The sequence below is a fragment of the Andrographis paniculata genome, unplaced genomic scaffold, assembly GCF_009805555.1.
Source record: "Andrographis paniculata isolate CXL003 unplaced genomic scaffold, ASM980555v1 Contig26END, whole genome shotgun sequence".
Classification (NCBI taxonomy): domain Eukaryota; kingdom Viridiplantae; phylum Streptophyta; class Magnoliopsida; order Lamiales; family Acanthaceae; genus Andrographis; species Andrographis paniculata.
Genome location: NW_026137557.1, coordinates 1006216 through 1028888, shown reverse-complemented (window position 1 = coordinate 1028888; position 22673 = coordinate 1006216). Strand labels below are relative to the sequence as shown.

The 22673-nt window shown below is 33.0% G+C and overlaps 3 protein-coding genes and 1 non-coding gene across 7 annotated transcripts; 2 read left to right on the top strand and 2 right to left on the bottom strand.

Annotated features, from left to right (window-relative positions):
* Positions 1–2196: 2196 nt before the first annotated feature.
* On the top strand, positions 2197–5274 carry LOC127246155 (protein NUCLEAR FUSION DEFECTIVE 4-like). The gene is made up of 2 exons (XM_051267403.1): positions 2197–2747; positions 3897–5274. The coding sequence occupies exons 1-2, from the start codon at positions 2289–2291 to the stop codon at positions 5079–5081; spliced, it is 1644 nt and encodes a 547-aa protein (XP_051123360.1). The 5' UTR covers positions 2197–2288; the 3' UTR covers positions 5082–5274.
* Positions 5275–6825: 1551 nt separating this feature from the next.
* TRNAA-AGC (transfer RNA alanine (anticodon AGC)) lies at positions 6826–6898 on the bottom strand. The gene has a single exon. It is a non-coding gene; the product is annotated as a tRNA-Ala (tRNA).
* Positions 6899–6976: 78 nt separating this feature from the next.
* On the top strand, positions 6977–13123 carry LOC127246068 (HIPL1 protein). Of its 4 annotated transcripts, XM_051267262.1 has the most exons (8): positions 6997–7100; positions 8676–8718; positions 8802–8959; positions 9646–10449; positions 10519–10735; positions 11336–11514; positions 11599–11840; positions 12571–13122. In XM_051267262.1, the coding sequence occupies exons 3-8, from the start codon at positions 8906–8908 to the stop codon at positions 12974–12976; spliced, it is 1902 nt and encodes a 633-aa protein (XP_051123219.1). In that variant the 5' UTR covers positions 6997–7100; positions 8676–8718; positions 8802–8905; the 3' UTR covers positions 12977–13122. The 4 variants fall into 4 exon arrangements, with proteins under 4 accessions (XP_051123218.1, XP_051123219.1, XP_051123216.1 ...); XM_051267261.1 differs by lacking the exon at positions 8676–8718 and having other exon boundaries at positions 6977–7100; XM_051267259.1 differs by lacking the exon at positions 6997–7100 and having other exon boundaries at positions 8511–8718; positions 12571–13123.
* An 826-nt stretch (positions 13124–13949) lies between these two features.
* On the bottom strand, positions 13950–19459 carry LOC127246067 (hydroxyproline O-galactosyltransferase GALT6-like). Its single transcript, XM_051267258.1, has 7 exons — positions 18237–19459; positions 16957–17189; positions 16590–16880; positions 16358–16486; positions 16106–16279; positions 15518–15625; positions 13950–14659 (listed from the first exon to the last, which is right to left on the bottom strand). Exons 1-7 carry the CDS (start codon positions 19084–19086, stop codon positions 14450–14452), a joined length of 1995 nt encoding a protein of 664 aa, XP_051123215.1. The 5' UTR covers positions 19087–19459; the 3' UTR covers positions 13950–14449.
* Positions 19460–22673: the final 3214 nt, after the last annotated feature.

The window sequence follows — 22673 nt, the reverse complement described above, 5'->3', positions numbered from 1 at the left end:
ATCAATATTTTTTAAATATCGTGCCCAATACAATAAGGAGCAGAGAGAGTATGTGTTTAATATTTTTAATTTTTTATATATTTTTTTTTTATTTTAAATATAAAGAAGTAGTTTGATAATACTCCATCTGTCCCATAAAGAAGTATTCATTTGGAATGACTAAAATAACCTTATTAGTATGTGTGATATAAATGTAATGACATTTGTGTAATATATTGTAAGTTGTAAGAGTATTTGTAATGTTAGGTAGATAGTACAGTTACTAAAAAAAGAAATAAATACTTTGTTATGGGACGGACTAAAATGAAAAAATGAATATTATAGAACGGAGTGAGTATAATATATACAAAGAATCAGATAACAGTATTTTAAAAATATATATAAAATAAAAGATTAATTAATTAACTTGTTATGTTATTTGTAAAAGATTGTTTAATATTTGTATTTTTTTTTATTTTTTCTTTACTTTATAAAATTTGCATAGATTTGTATTTATTTTCAAATATCAGTTTTATATAAAAAAAAAATTAATTGTGTAAATTTTAATTTAATATGAAAAAATTTTATGCAATAAAATACTAGATATTTTGTAGTACATTTTTACTAAAAATATAGTGTTATATAATTTATCATATATAAAATAAACAAACCTTTTAATGCTTAATTTGTTTGCCTTAGGTTTCAATCCAAATGGTTACATGTGTGCTTAAGTTTAGTTAGGAGTGAGCAAAATATTTAAAAATATAATCCGAACTAAAGGTATTATAAAGTATATTTTATTATTATATACATCTTTAATATTTTAAGGAAAATAAAAATTAAAAAATATTAATATAATTATTTATTTATTACTCGTTCTCTACCGATATAAATTATTTATTTATTTATTACTCGTCAATCCTACTTATTAAGTCATTTTTTTTTAAAAAAAAATTATACATTAAATTCACATTTTAAATTTTATACTAATGGTAATTTTTAAATTTTTATTAGACTAATTAATTATTTTAACCTTAATTTATAATTACTTGTATTATATTATAATTAGTTTTACTAATATATTTCAAATCGTATCTATAGTAACACTAACACCGACATAATACCTGGACTATATATACTATATACTCCCTCCGTCCTGGATATAAAGTAGAATTAAATGACTAAAATGCCTTTACTTTTTTATTTTTTTAAGGATTTTAAAGAGTATGTTAGAGTAATAATTAAGAGTAGCATGAAAAAGTAGGAATAATTTTGTTATAAAGTGGGAACTACGACTACTAAATAAGGAAATAAGACAATTGTTTTGAGACGGAAGAAAATGGAAAAACAAAACAAATCTTTTGGAACGGAGGGAGTATTCAATAGGCTAGATTGCACAAAATCCACACATGATTTCACGAAATTATACGAAATCCCCCGTATTTTAAAAATTGCGTCAAACTCCCTCGCAATTTTATAAACTCTACATCTAAAATGCGAATAAATTTCAAATTTTCATTTATAAACCTCTCCAATTACAAATATAGTTATTATTTTTATTATTTAATCTAATATTTTTTTTAAAAAAAAAATACTATTCTTTAAGGCTAAATATAAAATAAATGAATATTTTATATTTTATAGTTTTGAAATAAGTATTATGAAATTTATTCACAATTTGAGCGCTAAGTAAAAAATTTGATAAATAAGAATGACAGTAAGGATTAGACGCAAACTATGAAGAGTTTGACACAATTTTGAAAGTATTATAATTTTGCACAATTTTGTGAAATGACATACTCCCTCCGTCTACATATAAAATAAACAATTATTTTTGGCACGATGTTTAAAAAATAATAGTATTTTAATTATAATGAATAATTAAAAGTAGTGTAATAATATCTTTAAATATTTAATGAAATATTTATTTTGTAATTGGACAAAAAAATATAATTTATATTCCATTTAACCTATTTAATAGCATAAAATAATTATAATTTTTTTTGAGAAAAATTAATAATAATATTACAATTTCGGATCATATTGATTTTTTTTTATTTGATTAAATTTTAATTCGAGTTTTAGATTTTTTGAACTTTCGATTTGACTCGAATTTTCAAACGAAGCAATTCGAATTTGACTAAAATCGAATAAAAAAAAGAAAAATTGCCTCGATGATATGCAACGTGGCGAGCAAATAGCTCAGCCACTTCAAGCTCAAATTCCTATTTGCAGCCAAGAACACCACTGCAGTCATCAATCAGCATCCCCAAAATCCCCAAATCAAAAAACCCTAGAATAATGCGAAAATGGATCCCGATTACAATCCGAGCAGGAAATCGCTGATCAGGAACAAATGGGTGTCGACTGCCGCCAGCATATGGATCCAGTGCACCAGCGGCTCGCTCTACACTTTCTCCATCTACTCCGGCCTCCTGAAATCCACCCAGGGATACGATCAATCCACCCTCGGCACCATTTCTGTGTTCAAGGATATCGGCGGCAACTCCGGCCTCCTATCCGGCGTCCTTTACTCCTCCGCAGGTGGACCTCGCTTCGTGCTCCTCGCTGGAGCAATCCAGTGCTTCGCCGGTTACCTTTTGATGTGGCTGACGGTTACGGGGACGCTGCCGCGGTCGCCGGCGTGGGTAATTTGCTTGTATATGCTCCTTACAGCTCATGGTGTGACTTTCTTCAATACCGCTGATGTTGTCACTGGAGTGCATAATTTCCCGAATTATAGCGGCACGATTGTGGGGATTATGAAGGTGCGTGGAATGATGAATTTGATGAGCTTTGATTAGGTATTCGATTGCACAGATTTAATTGCTGAATTTGATTTCATTTATTCAACTGCTCAATTTGATTCTGGAACATTTCGATTCGATTGCACATATTCAGTTGCTTAATTCGATTGCTATTTTATCTTCTGTTGATCAATTGTTTGAATTCATTTCCGTGGATTGCAAAAATCCCCAATCATCATATGGTTAATCTTCTTGTATGTATTGCTCAATTTGATTCTGGAACATTTTTTATTGCACAACTTCAATTGCTTAATTCGATTACTATTTAATCGTCTTTGGTTGATCAATTGTTTGAATTCCATTCCGTGGATTGCGAAAATCCCCAATCATCATATGGTTGATCTTCTTTCATTTATTGCTCAATTTGATTCTGGAACATTTTGATTCAATTGATAAGTTCAATTGCTAAATTCAATTACTAATTATCATCTTCAATTTGTGGAATAATGCTTATTCAAAGATGGGCTCCAATTAGTTTGCAGCTTATGTTGTTCTTCGTATAATTAGTTGAACAATAGGACAAGCGATTAGTTGCCCAGTGAGGATAAATTCAAGTGCCTAGAAAGTCGAAATTATGTGCGGTATTGCTGCAGATTTTGGCCTTCTTGATCTGTCCCGATTAAAATCTTCACTAGTAAATGATAAGTGCACTAATTACATCGCAATCGTTAGTTAACATTACTAACATAGAATGACTAGAGAATTGAATCGTAAAGAAATTATAGTAGATAATAGAATTGTTGAGAAAAAAACGAATTCAGTATCGAATAAGAATTGATTCTTTTGTTCAGTAAAATAGAAAATTAAAGTGAGAAATGTAAAAGAATACAATGAACCGGAAAGACGAAGTTTTGCAAGTGGAAAAAGAGAGTGATGAGAAAAAATCGAAAAATGAAGACGCCCTGCTCGTTTCTTAATATGCATTCATCTCAATTTCTCATTTATCAAATTTGAATAATTCATGTTCATGTAGTTTTCCGAATGTTTTTTTTTTTTTTTTTTTTTTTTATATTTGTTTGGTGGTAGCGAGTGCTCATTAACGATTTGGATGTTTCTGGTGATGATTTGTTGCGTAGCGTAACCTTTTCCCTTTTTCTCGATTTTTTACAGGGCTTTCTCGGATTGAGCGGAGCTATATTAATTCAGGTATACCAGACGATATTCAAGAACAAGCCCGATTCGTATTTACTACTATTGGCGCTACTTCCCTCGCTCAACGCGCTTCTGCTCATGTGGTTTGTGAGAATTCTCGAAACAAAAGAAGAAGACGAGAAGAAGCACCTCGACGGCTTCTCATTCATCGCCGTTGTTCTCGCCGCGTACCTCATGGCCGTAATTATCGTACAACACATTCTCCATTTAATTCTATCCCTACGAATCTTCACATTCGTTTTGCTAATTTTGTTGTTAGTGTCTCCTATAGTCGTCGCTATTAAAGCCCAGAGAGAGAAGTCTTACCGGATGCTAAAATCGCTTCTCGAACACAACTTATTCGCCGACGAAAAGGACCTGCTGGACGAAGAAATTATTCGCGACGACGACGTCGTAAACGGCGGAGAATCGAATGTTGCCAATTCGCAGTCGATCGGAGACCTAAACCTCATGCAGGCTATGCGGAAACTCAGTTTCTGGTTATTATTTCTCACGACGGCCTGCGCCGTCGGGTCGGGACTATCGACTGTGAACAATTTGAATCAGATCGGCGAATCGCTCGGGTATTCTTCGTTAGAGATTAATACTTTGGTTTCTTTATGGAGCATATGGAATTTTCTCGGTCGATTCGGCGCTGGTTATATATCCGATTATTTCTTACACGTCCGAGGATGTTCGAGGCCCTTGTTCATCGTGATTACTCTCGCTATTATGAGCGCGGGTCACGGCATGATCGCTTACGGTTTCCATGGTGCTTTGTACGTTGGCTCGATTCTTGTGGGCGTTTGTTACGGATCACAATGGTCGTTGATGCCGACCATTGCTTCCGAGATTTTCGGGAAAGCTCATTTTGGTACGATATTCAATACTATTACTGTTGCGGGTCCTATCGCGTCGTATATTTTATCCGTTCGGGTGATGGGATTTATTTACGACGAGGAAGCTTCCAAACACGGCGGTGGGACTTGTTTTGGGCCTCGATGCTTCCGGCTCGCGTTTGTTATTATGGCTTCGGTTGCTTTGTTTGGGTTTCTTGTCGCGTTGGGGCTGCATTTCCTTACGAGGAGCTTCTACAAAAATGTCGTGCATCGACGAGTTTTGATTTCGTCGCGCTCGAGTAGAATTGTGTATGATATCGAATGAATCGATGGAAATTTTGGTTTTGTTTTTTCTTTCAGTTTTTTTACTTGTTCGCTCCGGCATGTTTGGAGGGAGCGAATTTTACTGACAAAATTAATAAGTACTTTTATATTTCACATAAAAAAACTTAGTCAGGCCAGAAACTTTGTTTCTATGAATATAAAGTAGAATGTAAATGATTAAAATATCCTTGTTTTTTTAAGGATTTTAAAGAGTACGTTAAAGTAATAATTAGGAGTAGTATGGGAAAGTATGAATAATTGTGTTATAAAGTGAGTACCACGGCTATTAAATAAGGAAACAAGACAATTGTTTTGGGATGGACGAAAATGAAAAAACAAGATAAATTTTTTTGGGACGGAGAGAGTATATTACACATATTACTATAAATATATAACAAGTCCTCTATTTATCGTAGACCTAGGGCGGGCCTGAAAATAGTCCTTCAAATTATTTCATAAGAGGAACACACTCTTAAAAGTTCACATGGAAAATCTGAATCGGAAACGGTCGGGTAGAGTTGTGTATGATATTTGAATTGGTAGTGGTCGAGTACAGTCGTGTATGAAATATAATGGAAACACACTTTTAATAATTGCTTCGGCTGTAATAATCCCATTTTTTTTTTTTATGTTAATATTTGAATATTAATTACTCTCTTCGTCCCACATACTATATCCACGTTGTCGTTTATGTCCGTCCTATATTTCATGTTATTTTCTTTTTTTGGAAAGTGATTACACAGTTTAATCTCATTTTAAACATTTTAATTTATTTTTTAATTTTAATTAAATTAATTACTTATCTTAATTTTATTTTTATTTATATTTATATTATAAGATAATTATTTTCACTAATACATTATTAATTATCTACTAATTACATTCCTCCTAAAATACCGTATCTATACTGTAGCAGACCCTGTATGTGGGACGGAGGGAGTATTATATAAAAATATAATACAAATTAAAGAAAATTGACAAAAAATATTTTTATTAGTGTCTTATAATACTATTACAATAACATGTGTGTAAAAAATTATACAAATATAATAAATTTTTAATGTTAAGTATAATGACGCAAAAAATAAATGAAACCGGACATAGCTTGGAGTATTTGATGTAATATTTTTAAAAAATAAGTAGCTTCAAAATTGACATTCTACTGCTGTCTAAACAAAGCTAAAGATTGTATTGTTTTGTGAGTTTAAACACTACAGGCTGGAGCAAAACCCCGGAAGAGACTCCAACTCGTTCTGACCCCAGGTCACGTACCGCTTTAATAGGCTGATGAAAGGCTGCCTTCCTCCTTCACCAACCCACTCCTGGATAAACAACTTGTTCCTTCTGAATCAGGAGATCGGGTCTTCGGCTAACGCGGGCGCCGTGGAGCAGGCCCAAGAGCTGTAGCTGAATGGAGAAGGAGGGGTAAGGGCAGACCGCAGCGGGTTGGGTTAAGAGGATTCGATGTTGCACCATTTTCAGCCGGATTTGGAAATTCAAGTTCAAGAGTCAGCCAGCTTCAAAAGGAAAGCCAGCCGCTGCGCCTAAACTTTTTTTAAAAATATTATTAAATAAATAATAATTTTATTTTTTTTATTAGGAAAAAAAAAATGTATGATTTAATATTTATGCATTTTAACACGTTTGTTCAGTGATCATTAATTATGTATGTGTCAATTAATAACAGCAACGTCAAAGAAACAACAATGGAGGACTCGAGAAATAAGAAAAAGTAAAACAAAAAATGGAGATGCGGGGTATCGATCCCCGTACCTCTCGCATGCTAAGCGAGCGCTCTACCATCTGAGCTACATCCCCTTACATTTGATCAAAGCCGCCACTTTGATTAGTGAATTTTGTATCTCTGCCCATTACTCTAACCCTTTTGGATTCAGGAATGTACGTCAGTTATAACTTTCAATTACATTGTGGATTCTGCTTATCAGTTCGATTGGAAGTTATTTGATTCAATGGAAATTCAACAAATGAATTATTCCTCGGAGTTTCTTCCTTGTTTCAGGTACGCTTTATTATTATTCCGATTTTGGATTAAGAACAATCTAGAATGAGAAAATTTGAACCTAGTCTGTTTGTGTGGTGTTGATATACATGATTGATTGATTACTTACAGTTGCAATCAAATGCTATTTGTTGTTGTTCTTATTTAATTGCTTTTCATTTTTTATTTGATTCATTCAACAACAGCTCTAATCATATAAAAATGGCGTGCGATTGTGAAATTTTGTCGCGATTGATGACAGATGTTGGTATAAATTAATGTTTATCATTACGACTTGAATTGTTTATGATGTTTGAATAGATTTATTTGGTGAAGGGATTATCATCTGTATATTCAACTAGCCAAGATTCATCTGTCCAGACTAGGATATAAATATAATTGTTTATCCGTTGTTCTATGCATTCTTCATTATTTTACTGAATTATACAAATCAAAGAGTTGTTATTTTGTGTTTTGTAGATTATTTATTCATTTTTTCTTAAATAAATGAAATAGTTGTTGGACGTGATATGTTGTATGGAAAATGAGATTTATTATTTCTTTTCATTGAAAATGACTATATATTGTTGAAACAATTGTAAAAAAATAAAAAGAAAAAAAGAATGTCGACTAGGTTGTGTTCGTTTGCAGTTTTATTTTGGTTTTTGGTTCGAATGTTAGATTTAGATGTGATGATTCTTGAGAGAAACATTGTATTTTTATAGGCCATCATGATTATAGCACAGTAAAAATTTGAAACCAAACTCTAAAAGAGATATTGCTCTTAAATCAATGATATTTCCCCTGTTATAGAAATGCATACTCAAATATTTAGACACGGATCAATGAAAATAAATAAGAATTGTTATTTTCTTTGTCTTTTAAAATAAAAAAGACAAAAAGTTATGAAAAAAAATGAGAATATTTTTTTTTTTTTGACAATTTAAAAAGAAAGTAAACATAAATAATTAATATGCTAACTTTAAATCTACAAAATGCTGAATATGTTTGAATAATATGTTGTTCAACGCATACAAATCGATGAGCAAATTTTCTATTGCATATAGATGTGGACATGTTAGATATAGCTTGGATAATAGAACTATTGGGTGTGTTTTTATTGTGTTTTTGTTTTCGATTCTTTATTTAAATATTTTTTTAGGTGAAAAAGTTGTTGGACATGATTACGTTTTTTTTTTTAAAATAAAAGATTAAATAGTAAAATACTTAAACACAAAAGAACAAATTAATGTTCAATAATTTAGTCATGTTCTTTTCTAATAATAAAACTTATATTCTCTTATTGAATATTTTCTGAAAATATTGTATACAAATAACTTATTTTTCGAATACAATTCTTTATATACCACTGTATATATTGCTGATTTAAAATATACAAAATGCTGATTTAAATAAGCATCGGATCTGCTGCGCTGTTCTGTTCGATATGTGTTTGCAGAGCAAATCTTATCCTTCAAAAGAAAGTCTGTTCCAAATTTTATTTTATTTCTTGTTCTTGAATTGTTTGATGAATCTGGAAAAATGGGAAGCAGAAATAACTTCACTACTGTTATTCTTCTCTTGATGTTGTTGCAGTTTCTTGATTCTTATTTTTCTTTGCCTCTGTGTACTGATTCAAGTAAGTTTCAGACCCAAAAATTATTTGTCGGAAGTTCCGAATGTTGACTAATGGCTTATGTCTGATTTCACTACATACTGCAGGAGCTCCATTTGCTCTAAAATCTCCTCTACAGTTCTGTCCCTACAATGCCACCAGTTGCTGCAGCAGCGACGACGATTTAAGTTTGCAGAAGCAGTTTGAGTCTATGAATGTTTCGGATCCTGGCTGTGGTTCCATCCTCAAGTCGATTCTTTGCGCGGTAAGAATAGTAAAACCTCGTATATTTTTCTTGTTTTCATGAATGAGTCGCGGTTTCGTATTGAGTAATTTGTGTTTTGTTACATCCAGATGTGTGATTAGTTTTCCATTTTCCTGTTGGATTGAGTGTTTTTGTCTTGTTATTACAACCAGAGGTGTGATCGGTTTTCGGGTTTTCCTGCTAGATTGAGTGTTTTGTGTTTTGTTATTACATTCAGATGTGTGATCAGTTTTCGATTTTTCTGTTAAATTGAGTATTTTGTGTCATATTACATCTAGAGGAATGGTGAGTTTTCAGGTTTCCAGTTGGATTGAGTATTTTGTGTCTTATTATTACATCCAGAGGTGTGATGAGTTTTCGGATTTCCCGTTGGATTAAGTATTTTGTGTCTTATTATTACATCCAGAGGTGTGATCAGTTTTCGGGTTTTCCCTTGGATTGAGTATTTTGTGTCTTATTATTACATTCAGAGGTGTGATGAGTTTTCGGGTTTCCCGTTGAATTCAGTATTTTGTGTTTTTTTTTTGATCGGCGAGTATTTTGTGTTTTAATACTACATAGAGGTGTGATGAGTTTTCAAGTTTCACGTTAGATTGAGTATTCTGTGTCTTATTATTACATCTATAGGTGTGATGAGTTTTCAGATTTCCGTTGGATTGAGTAGTTTATCTTATTACTACATCCAGAGGTGTGATCAGTTTTCGGGCGAGCTTTACCGAGTTGTCTCTGTTCACCGGGAGATTCCTGTGCTGTGCAACTCCACGGTTTCGTCAAACTCGCCTCAATCCGAGCAACCTCAGACGGACTTTTGTTCGAAAGTATGGAGCGCTTGCGAGAACGTATCTATCGTGAATTCGCCGTTTGCTGCTACATTGCAAGGCCGAGTCGGAGAACCGGTGAACTCATCGAATTCAACAAAACTAACTGATCTATGGAAGTCGCAAACAGATTTCTGCGAAGCTCTCGGGGGAGGATCATCGGATGATGAATCGGTATGCTTCGACGGCGCTCCGACAACTTTAACCGACGGAACAACGTCTTCTCCTCCGAGCGGGATGTGCATCGAGAAAATCGGGAACGGAACTTATCTGAACATGGCAGCTCACCCGGATGGCTCGAACAGAGCGTTTTTTGCGAACCAGCAGGGCAAGATATGGCTGGCGACGATACCCGAGCAGGGCTCGGGAGGTACATTGGACATCGATGAAACGAACCCATTTGTAGATATTACCGACGAGGTTTATTTTGACGTCGTGTTCGGACTGATGGGAATAGCATTCCATCCGAGATTCGCAGAAAATGGTCGATTCTTCGCGTCGTTCAACTGCGACAAGTCCTCGTCGCCGAACTGCGCTGGAAGGTGTGCGTGCAACTCCGACGTGAATTGTGATCCTTCGAAGCTGACCCCGGATAACGGCGCGCAGCCTTGCCAGTATCAAAGCGTTGTGGCAGAGTTCACGGCAAATGGATCGAGCTCGGGAACTTCATCGGTACAAACACATACTGAATCTTAACTTTCGATATCGAATTTGACTTTGACGCTCAATTTTTTCGGCCAGGCGACGAACGCTAGCCCGTCAGAAGTGCGACGGATATTCACTATGGGACTTCCCTTTACTTCTCACCATGGAGGGCAAATTCTTTTCGGACCTCAAGACGGCTATTTGTACTTGATGATGGGAGACGGAGGAGGCGACGGCGATCCGTACAATCTCGCTCAAAACAAGAAATCGTTGCTCGGAAAGATCATGAGGTTCGACGTTGACACAATGCCAAGTAAGTTATACCGAAAATACGGTATATCGTTCATATCATACCAAAGAAACATAAAAAATGCCATATTTTCGATATACAGTAATTTTTGGTACGGTATCGTAGATTTTTTATATGATAACGGTATAAAATTTTGTATATTATGACATATTGTTATTTGTTACCATACGACAAGTTTAGGCTTTGCTTAGATAGAGGTTTTTGGAAGTTTGAAAAAAAATAAAATTAAAAGTTAGTATTTGATGTGATTTTTGTGAGAAAAAAAGTTATTTTGTTATTTTTTGATATAACGGTAGTTTTATGTTATACTATTAATTTTGATATATTAATTTTCAATATGATATACGGTATACCCATATATCAAAAAGATCAGTACGGTATCAATATGAAAATTTTTATACTGGATGTTTTCGGTATATCGTAATTTGTATTACCGAATGGTTCATTACAATATCAACATGATAATTTTATCAGTATTTATGGTACGGTATATAGTGTAGTGTAAGATTTCCGATATATTATACCGTGCCACTTTTAGGTAAGATGCTCATTTAATATTATATCATAATGTAGTTATAAACTTTTAAACATTTTCGATTTCAGGCGCAAATGATGTTGATAAGCTCGATCTTTGGGGAAACTATTCGATTCCCAAAGACAACCCTTACGCCGTCGACAAAGATTTGCAAAAAGAGATATGGGCTATCGGGCTACGAAATCCATGGCGATGCAGCTTCGACTCTGCAAGGCCATCGTATTTTATCTGCGCGGACGTAGGACAGGTGAAGTTTACGAGCCTCATATAAGGTTTTTTCGAAATTTCTTGAAATGATTTTCGACAAAGTGTTGTTTGTTCTTTCAATTAGGATCAATACGAAGAGGTCGACTTGATAACTAAGGATGGGAATTATGGGTGGCGCACTTACGAGGGCCCTTACCCGTACGTGCCTACTCAGTCGCCGGGAGGAAATACGTCGGTAGCGTCGATCAATCCGATATTTCCGGTGATGGGATACAATCATTCCGAAGTGAACTCCGGCGAAGGCTCGGCGTCGATCACCGGCGGCTATTTTTACCGGTCGATGATTGATCCTTGCTTGCATGGAAGGTAACTTATTCACTATTCAGACCATATATGGCGTAGGCTCTGTTTACATAGAAAAAAATTATAAATATTTAAAAATTGAATATTTGATCTTTTTTATGAAAAAATTATGATTTTTTTTTAAAAAAAAAAATTATGGTCGGATAAGTAGTACTATTTCTGTCCCACATAATCATGTTTTATTTTTAATTTTTGTCTGTTCGCTGTGCTATATCACTTTTTATATTTGGATAAATATTTTACATTTTAATCATATTTAAATTTTAAAATTTTATAATTTTTATTAAACTAATTAGTTATTTTATTATAATTAATTTTAGTAATACATTCTTAATTATTTATTAATCATACCATTTTTAAATTTTAATATAATGTATAATCTATATTTTTGTTTAGAATAATGGTTTCAACATAATGTTAATAAATACTCCATCCTTAATTATGCCACTTTGTTTAGTAAAATAATGATATTTTAATATAATAGTATAGTAGATAAAAGTAAAATGAAAATATTATAGAAAATCTATTAAATAATTGATGAAAAAGTGATGCTTGAAACATAAATAGATGTTTTTACCTTTTATGTTTTTTTAGCATAATAATGCAATCAAATAGATGTTAATTTATTTTTTTATATATATTTTTTCCCAAAAAGTTTCATCATAATGTTTTTTAGTTCGATTTAACAATTTATTGTTTTTCCGCACATAATTCTTTTTTTTTTTTTTTGTAGATATTTGTTCGCGGATCTTTACGGTAGTTCTATATGGGCGGGCACCGAAAGCCCCATCAACAGTGGAAAATTCACGAGCGCCAAAATTCCATTCAAATGTGCGAGCGACTCTCCCTTGAGGTGCACGATCGTGCCCGGAATTGATCTTCCCTCGCTAAGCTTCATTTTCTCCTTCGGCGAAGACAACAAGAAGGATGTTTACCTACTTACAAATAGTGGGGTTTATCGAATCGTTCATCCTAGTCGTTGCAATTATACTTGTGCTAAGGAAAATGCCTCGACCACGCCTTCCAGGGATCCTTTTTCTCCTCCATCGTCTAGAGCAAGCTCATTGAGAGGTTCGTATTTGCTTTTGAATTCGAGTTTTTTCATTTTGACTTCATATTTTGTGTTTGTTTTTTCTTGAATGTTGTTGTCTACAATGGTGATATGATATATGCTTCTCCTTGGGGTTGACTGTGTTAATTTATGTGAAAAGGAGAAAAGGATAATATAGGTCTATATTGTTTAAATTCGATAAAATTCATTTTATAAATTAAAGAGTCATAAATTTAAATTTTGACTTTATTTTCGAGCCTTGTTTACAAACATAGAATAGTCTTTATTAAAAACCTTAAATCTAGATTATATATAGTAATTTAGATAAAGTTTTAATAATTTGAAAAATATATATATATTTACTACTCCTTTTGTTATTCAAATCTATTTTTACTTTTTTTTTTTTTTTTTTTTTTTTGTTATTCAAATTTGGGAGTGGATTGTGTGCTGATTTTTTAAAATCAACACACATGCTGATCATATAAATATAAATTATGTGTGCTGATTTTAAACAATCAGCACACGATCCCTTCCGTTCAAATTTATTATTATTTTTTTTAGTAACAAAATACCATTTTTTTTTTATTTTTTCATTACTCAAATAAGTAAAAGTACCTATTTTTTTTAAAAAATTCGCGCTCGAGTAAATGAGTATACAATTGGATGAAATTGAACGACCGGAGGGAGTACATTTTATTGTCAACTAATTAATTGAAATAGGAATATATGTGGGGCATTGAGTACTAACTAGACTAGAACGGTTAAATGAACTAAGTTGTTTGTGAGCTTGATTTTGAACTTGATTCGATTCAACTCGGTTAAGTTTGTTGGCGAACATAAACAAATTAAATCGAACATAAATACGAATTTATTTGAGCTGAACACAAACACGAATTCGAACCTTAAAATTGCTTAATAATTGAGCTCGAATAATACAAACGAGCTCGACTGCTTATCAAAGGAACATAAATCTTGTTTGCAAAAACGAACGCAAACACTTAAAATGTTATTCGTTAACAAACCTTAGTTTGCAAATATTAATGAACAAATACTTAAAATTTTGCTCCATTTAATAGCTCTAGCGCATGAAAATATTCCTGTAAACTACTTAAATTCCAAATAAAACCATCATATTCCGATCCCAAACTGTACACTTCTATATATATATATATATATCCCTTCAAATTATCCCAGCAAACAAAATCAAAAGACCTAAAACAACAAAAACATTTGAGATTCATAGAACATACATATATCTATATATAGATATATATATATATAACTATAGATATATGTATATATATATACTTCCATCCTCGGATGAACACAGCTCCGACACTCCTCGAACACCAAGTAAACGAAAAACACGACGTTTCAAGAAAGACTTACCGGCGTCCCTCCAAGAAGTGTTCGCAGTCGCGCGCATCCGGAGGCTTAGATAACACTATCGCTGCAAAATTTGTCCATCCGATTGTTTCCAGGCAGAGAGAGGTCGAAGAAGCTCTGTGGTTGTCGATACTGTCGGTGATCAATCAATCGTAATAATAATAATAGCCGAGTGTCATCTCACATTGCAGCACGACGGCCTGCCTTGCTTCTCGAGTTTGTTCCAGAGACAGATCATCTGTCGAGGGGACTGGTAATGCGCGGTTATGTAGTCGTCGATGCACCCGAACTGGCAGAACTTCAAGCTGTGGACGTACTCCACGGGCCGGGTGCTGTTCACCTTCTCGACCCACATTCCTACGCTCACGTCTTCCATTTTGAACAGCTGCCAAAACGTCGAAGAGATTCATTAGTTAGGTTCCGAGGAGTAGTAACTCTCGTTTACGTATTTTTCAAATCATTCTAGGCACTATTCATCGACCGGTATATTTAACTATATTTAATCAAATACCAAATTTTCATTTAAAATATTACGGACGGACTCTACTTACATAGACATTTTTTAAAATTTTTAACTATCTATATTAAATCACATACCAAATTTTCATTTAAAATATTACAGACAGACTCTACTTACATCAACATTTTTTAAAATTTTTAACTATTTATAATTTTATTTTAAAAAAATTACATCGAATAATTATTTTCTCTAACAAAACACTATCATATCAATTATCAGATATTACCTCCGTCCGACTCTAAGGATCGCATTTTAATATTTGAATATTAATTATTATATCAAAATATAGTACAAATAAAAAAAAAAGTCTTATAATACTATTAATGGAACGACATTTGTAAAAATAAAAAAAAAATTATACAAATATAAAAATATTTTTAGTGTTAATAGAATGACGCAAAAGTAAATGTAACCTTAGAGGCGGACGGAGGAGTGTATTAACCTTTTTTACAATTCCAAAATTTTCCAAAACTTTTATTCGAACTTTTTACCCTTTTTTAAATTCTCCAAAACACTACCACATTATATAAAAGTATATATATATTTTCTACATAAAACATCATATCTAACTACCGGTTTCACCTAAAAACAATAAAAACTAGAAAACCTATAAAACATAACCACCCAAACACATTTTTCCAAAATATATTTAAACACAACCTATAATGATTCTTCGAACAAAACAGTCAGATGGATTTGTTTCTTCTCATTTAATATACGTACCCGTAATTTGTTGCTCTCAAAGTCGGCAAGAATAGGACGCGCAATGTCGGACGACACAATGTAGCCTGGCCCGTTGGCGTATGGTGGGTATTCTTCCTCCGGCCATTCCTGAACCACCAAAAATATCGAATAAGAATAACCCCAAGTACATATCACCATCGTACAAAATATTGAAAAAGGCTCGTATGGAAAAAATTCAAACCAAAATATATAATCCTAGGACCTTCCGGGATTTGCAATTCTTAAAAAGTACGAAGGATTATACGGTCATTTTCCTAAGGGTTTTTAACCATACGGTATTTTACGAGGGGTTACATTAGCAATTTATCCCAAAAAGTAAACTTCTCCAGCTAAAATAACTTTCAACATATTTGAGCTAAAGAAAACGGCACCAACTAACGGATTTAATGAAGCAATCATAGCCGATGGCCCAATTAATCAAAATGACATTAAGCAAGGATGGACCGGACCACACGGTATGAAAACATGGGGCATAGGTTGTAATAATAAAAAAGTAGAACCATATGATGATGCAAGAATAATAATCAACCCGAAAACCAAAAATCGAGAGTTTTTAAATAACAATACCTCATACGTAACAGACCATTTACCACTGCGCAAAGGCTTGTGATAGTAATTTATGTTTCCGATGTACAGACTCTTGCCTGCCGGGACTTTCTTCGCCTCGCTGATGATTGCATCAACTCTCACGAACGTGTCATCGTCGCCCTTCATTATGTACTTTGCGGATAGAGTCCGCACCTGCGATCGAATTTGATTATGTAAGGAATGGGACGGAAGAGAATGTAACACAGGAAATTGTTTTGGCGTTTTACTCACCCCGTAGTCGAAGATGGCAACGGTTTTCAGCACGACGAGGTCGTAATTGTCCATGTACGGAACTATTACAATGTCTTCGAAAAACTCGGCTTCCTTCTTTACCTCTATATTCACCTCCTTCCTCGCATGCTGCGCAAGTATCGTTTCGAATCAGTTCCAACAGCTTACACATAACAATTTTCGAAGAAAAGGCAACATTTTTTTTAATCAAAATAAATTTTAATATACGCACCAATGCGACGAAGAAACGAGCAACCACATTCGAAGATTTGATAAGCTTGTGCTGCATCCAAGACTTCCTCACAGCCATCCTTTCAGCAAAGTGGTTGCCAGCCGACAGAATGCCGATGAACAGCTCGACCTGCCCGTTGCTAACAGGAGGTGCTTTCCATATTTCGGACAAATCGAGATGTCTCTGAGGAGCAAAACTGGGGTGCGTAGTTGGGAGCGAAGCCGCGAAGATCGAATGCGCATCGACATCTCCATTCAACGATAATCCGGTGGCGTCCTCGAGCGTAAAACCCTAAATACAGTACTCAGATCGTTAAGCATTTTTCTTCGACAAAAAATTAGATGAAAAACACAAGAAAGTCACTCACGGTACGATATGGGAACGAGGTGACATGTCTCCCGTCGACGCTGACATGGTAGCCTTCCAAACCGGCGCTAAGAGTCAGCACAAATAACTTTCCTTCGGCGAAAGGGAACGGCCAATCGATCGAGACCTTATTAGTCCGTCCTATTAATCGCTTTAGCCACCATGTAGCTTTCGATTCCTCCGACCCATTGTCATCATCCCGTATCCACTTGTCGCATTTCACCAAACCATCAACTGTAAAATCACACGTAGAAAAATCGAAAAAATGATCAAGAAACAAGCCATTAAAGAACCCCGACAACAACTAGCTATCGAAATGCCACAAATAATTTGACTAACCAACACTTGTCTAGTCTACCTTCATGGAAAAAATCGACTTCCCTCAAAAATGGCATGTGCAATAACTACATGGATCAAACCGAAATTAAATGAGGCAACCTCTGTACCCCCACGAACAATTTTGAGAATTAAATCGACTAACCCAACACTTGTCTAGTCTATCTTTACCCAAAAAATCAGACTTCCCTAAAAAATGGCATATGCAATAACTACATGGATCGAACCAAAAATCAAATGAGGAACAATTTTGCATATTCAAAAGCACAATCATCACAATGCAATCGACCAACCAACACTTGTCTAGTCTACCTTCACCAAAAAAATCGACTTCCCTAAAAAAAGGCATGTGCAATAACTACATACATCAAACCGAAAATCAAATGAGGCAACCTCTGTCCCCTCACAAACAATTTTGTAAATTCAAAAACACAATCATCACAATTTAATTGACTAACCAACACTTGTCTAGTCTACCTTCACCAAAAAAATCGACTTTCCTCAAAAATGGCAATATCCAATAACTACATGGATCGAACCGAAAATCGACTGAGATAAACTCTGCCCCACAATGAACAATAATGCAAATTCAAAAGCACAATCATCACAATTCAATTGACTAAACAACATTTGTCTTGTCTACCTTCATCTAAAAAACCGACTTCCCTAAAGAATGGCATATGCAGTAACTACATGGATTGAACCGAAAATCGAATGAGGAAACCTCTGTCCCTTAAATTCAAAAGCACAATCATCACCAACAACCCTATCGAAAAAGTGCAGAGCTACAATGGAACTTTTAACTGATAATCACTGCTGCTTTCCTCAAGAACACATAACATAAACCATCAATTCAGCTTGATCGAATCCAATCCAATCCAATCTTCAATCAGAGAATTTAATCAAACAATCACGAAATAGACAAAGAAATTGCTTCACACTCACCTGTCTCTTCGTCGGCGCGGGACCGCCACCCCTCGCACCTTTGGGATGTCCCCCACTGCATCCTGTAACAGGTGTTCTGCTCAATCACAGGCTTCCCGCTCCAATCTCCTTTCAATCGAGGATTAAAATGGAGGATTCTCGGTGGATCTTCACCTTCCACCGTCTTCAGCCCCTGCAGCTCCATCATGAACTGCGAAACCATCACATACTGACCTTCATTCAGCAACGAGATCTTCGGGTCCGTTTCGGGATGAGCTGCTCTCGGAATCCCTACAACAGTTATGTGCGAACCTAACGTCAGTCCACAGGGAAGCACCATCACTCTCCCCTTCTTCGAGAATTCATCGCCGTTTATCGAAATCGAGTGTGGACAGAGCTCAGAATTGCTGCGGTTGAGGTTTGCGGAACTTCCGAATTCCGAATTCGTGACGTTCATATCCATCGATTCGAGCTCGCGCCACACCTTGCTGCCGAGATTGAGCGCATACTTCGCGGAGCTCGAAATTCCACTCTCCACCCCCAAATTAGCAATGCCGGCGCTGAAATTCAATCCAGACAGAGGCGTTCTACCGACCTCCTTGATCTTCCTCTCCGGCCTGGATTTCTGCGGAAAATCGATCGGACGGCTCTTCTTCCTCCCCAAACTGCTTTCACTCTCCACCAAAAACGAATTCGAATGCGACAATCCGTTGCTGCTCCCGAACAACCCTTCCTGCGACACCGAACCGAATAACACGAACGGAAACTCGAAAATCACCAAAATAAGGTACAGAATCCCCAACACAATCAGCAAACGGACTGATCTCTGCCGACTCAGCGAAAACAGGAGGTCCGAATTCGCCCTTTTCATGTTCGATAAACCTCTCCGCCGCTCCAAATCCGACTCCAAATCCGTCCAATTCAACCCCCCCAACCCCCAGCTGACCGATCAAACCCTCCAATAAAGCAGAAACAACGCGACAAATTACAGACTACGTCTCTATGAGTGAGAATTCGCGGAAGAACGGCCGCAAAAATCCCCAATTAAAGAAGCAAACAAGAGAAGCGAGAGCGTCGTTAGGTCAGCAACGCATAGCTGCTTGCCTGCGCCAGCCAACACGTCTCCATATGAGCAAGAGGTGCTGTACTTCCCTCTTTCTCTCTCTATATATATATACACACAGCTGTACGTATAGGTGGAGTGAGAAAGAGAGAGAAGAGAGAAAGGGGCAGCCTTTCTTTTGGGGCGGTCGCCTTTTTTTATTTTCTTTATTTTTATATATATATTTTTTGATAAATGGGAATCAACGGAATATTTGGAATTCTCTTTTTAAATTTAAAAAATTTGAATAATTTGTTAATTTATTATTTAATCTGCGCCGTTGATTATTTTTAAATTAAATTTTTTTGAATAATTTATCATTTAGCGAGGAAGATTCTTTCGGGGTATGGTCAATGGTGGGAGAAATGTACAAGATGTGGTGCATAAGGTACAACGCGTGGATTGCGTTCGTACGTACGGTTTATTTCGTAAGTCGGTTAAGTTAGGCGGAAAAATAGTTATTAGTTCATTGTGGAGTAATTAATTTTTAGGGTTTTCAGTAATTACGAATTATTATTATTATTATTATGAATTTTAATAATATAATTCTCTCATTGGCTACTTTTGATAATACTTTTACTTTAAATATTTGTAAAAATAATTATTATATAATACAAATAATTATATATTAAAATTAATATAATTAAATAATTTTAATTAAAATTTAAAAAATATATAAAATTTAAAATATATAATTATTTTTCAAAAATAGAAAAGAAAAAAATAAGAGACTAACGAAAAAAAAAAAATAAATATTTTATACGGAACGAAAAAAAATAATCCCTCCGTCTTAATAAAATAGTCCTGTTTATCATTTTTGTCCGTTTCAAAAAATAGTCTCATTTCTTTTAATAATCATATCACTATAAAACTATCCTTATTTTTTCATTATTATTACACAATTGCCACTATTTTTTAAGCTAATACATTCACAATGATAAAGAAAAATTTTATTCATACTTTTTTATCAATTACCAAGATAATATCAATATTTTTTAAATCTCGTATTAAACACAATCCAAACTATAATTTTGGGACGAATGAAGTATATTTTTATTAAAATATATACATCTAAAATAGTAATTATTTGTGTTTGAAATTATAATCAAACAAAATTATTTTATTTTAGTTTGAATACCATGATGACTAAATAAATTTAAAATTCAAACAAAACATAAATTTAATGGACCAATTTATAAAAGGAGCCTTTTGTAGAAACCTTCATTTATTGAATGGAAACCAACAAAATTATACTCCCTCCGTCCCAAATTTAAATATCCATTTATTTTTTGCACGTAATTTTAAAAATATTAGTATTATATTGAAATATAGTAGAAATAAAGGAAAAATGACTAAAATAACTTTATTAGTACGTGTGATATAAAGGTAATAACATTTGTGTAATATATTATAAGTTGTAAGAGTATTTGTAATGTTTGGTAGATAGTACAGTTACTAAAAAAAGAAAATTGATATTTTGTTATGAGACGGACTAAAATGAAAAAATAAATACTTTTGTTATGGGACAGAGGGAGTATTGAAAATGGCACAAGTATTATTTGTAATTTAATTGAAATATTTTACCTTTTTTCCTATATTTTATTTTAAATATTTTTATACATTATTTGGAACGAACCATTTGGATTTAAATAGTAAAAGAAAATTGTAAATACTTTAAAAAGGCTAAAATTAACAGTGAAATGTGTGTTCAATTTGAGTTTTAATTTAAATTTAAATTATTCAATTTATACATTTTTAGTAAAAATATGTAGTGAATTTTTATAAAATATCATATAAAAGTATTATTTAATTTTTAAAAATATTATTTCAATTAAAATTAAAATAAAAAACTCTCACGGTAAACCAAAGAAATCTTTATGATATAATGCATATGATGTATTAATTAATACATCAAATCGGTTTGATTTTAATTTGAAATTGATTTAAAATAAAATATTATATTTAAATTTTAATTTAAATAATATTTGATGATAAAAAAATTATATATATATTTTTTCTTTATTGTGAATTGAATGAATTAAATAGTAATATTTTTTATTTAAAATAAAAAAATAAACACTCATATTTTTTATAGTTTACTTTTAATAAAATTATAAGAAAAAATAAAATAAAATAAAATTGATGAAAGCAAGTTGTTTTTTTAGTGAAATTAATGATAATAATGCTTTATAAGTTGGACTTGTATTGTACAATATAAAATATAGTGGGTGTGTTTGTTTAGTATAATAATTTGTGGTATTTTTTTATATAAGGTATAATGAATTATTTTGGGAATCCGTATTGACTTTTGAATATTAATTATTATATTAAAATATAATATAAATTTAAAAAAATTACAAAAATATTTCAATTAGTGTCTTATAATACTAATAGAATATCACTTGTACAAAAAATTATACAAATATAATGATATTTTTAATGTTAAGTACAATGAAAAAATAAATATGAATCTTAAAGACAGATGGAAAGAGTATTTTTGTTAAATATATATATATATATTTAAGAAAGTAAAATAAATATTATATATATTATGTAGATGTAAATATACATTATATATTCATATAATATAATTAAAAAACATATATACTCCTTCCGTCCCTTAATAAAGTATCCATTTTTCTATTTTAGTCTGTCCCATAACAAAGTATCTATTTTCTTTTTTAGTAACTGTACTATCTACCTAACATTACAAATATCCTTACAACTTACAATATATTACACAAATGTCATTACCTTTATACCACATATACTATAAGATTATTTTAGTCATTTCTACTCTATTTCTACTATATCCCAATATAATACTAATATTTCTAAAACTACGTACAAAAAATAAATGAATATTTAGCTACGGGACAGAAGAAGTATTTATTTTGTTGGCTCAACCCAACATAAGACTTTTTTTTTTTTTTTAATTATTTTACCATTCAGTTAATAAACTTATTTTACATACAAAATATTAAATTTAATTATTATTTCAACTAAAAAAAAAGCCAAACCTTAATAATACGAACCAAACACAGCCTAAAACACAATCAAACACACTTTTGGAGGATTGGATTTTAAATATACTATTCATCTCATTTTTTTCCCAAAAAAATCAAAGCAAACACTTAATTTTTTATATTATACTAAAAATTAATTTTACATTCAAAACGTCACATCAACACATATTTATATCATATCATACAACTATTCAAATTCAAAATTTTTACTATTTAAATTCAAACTCAAAATCCAGACCTCCAAACAAACACACCCTAAACAAACAAATTAATAAGTAGTACGTAATTTTAAGTAACAATGTCAAATTGTAATTAAGATATTGCATTGCA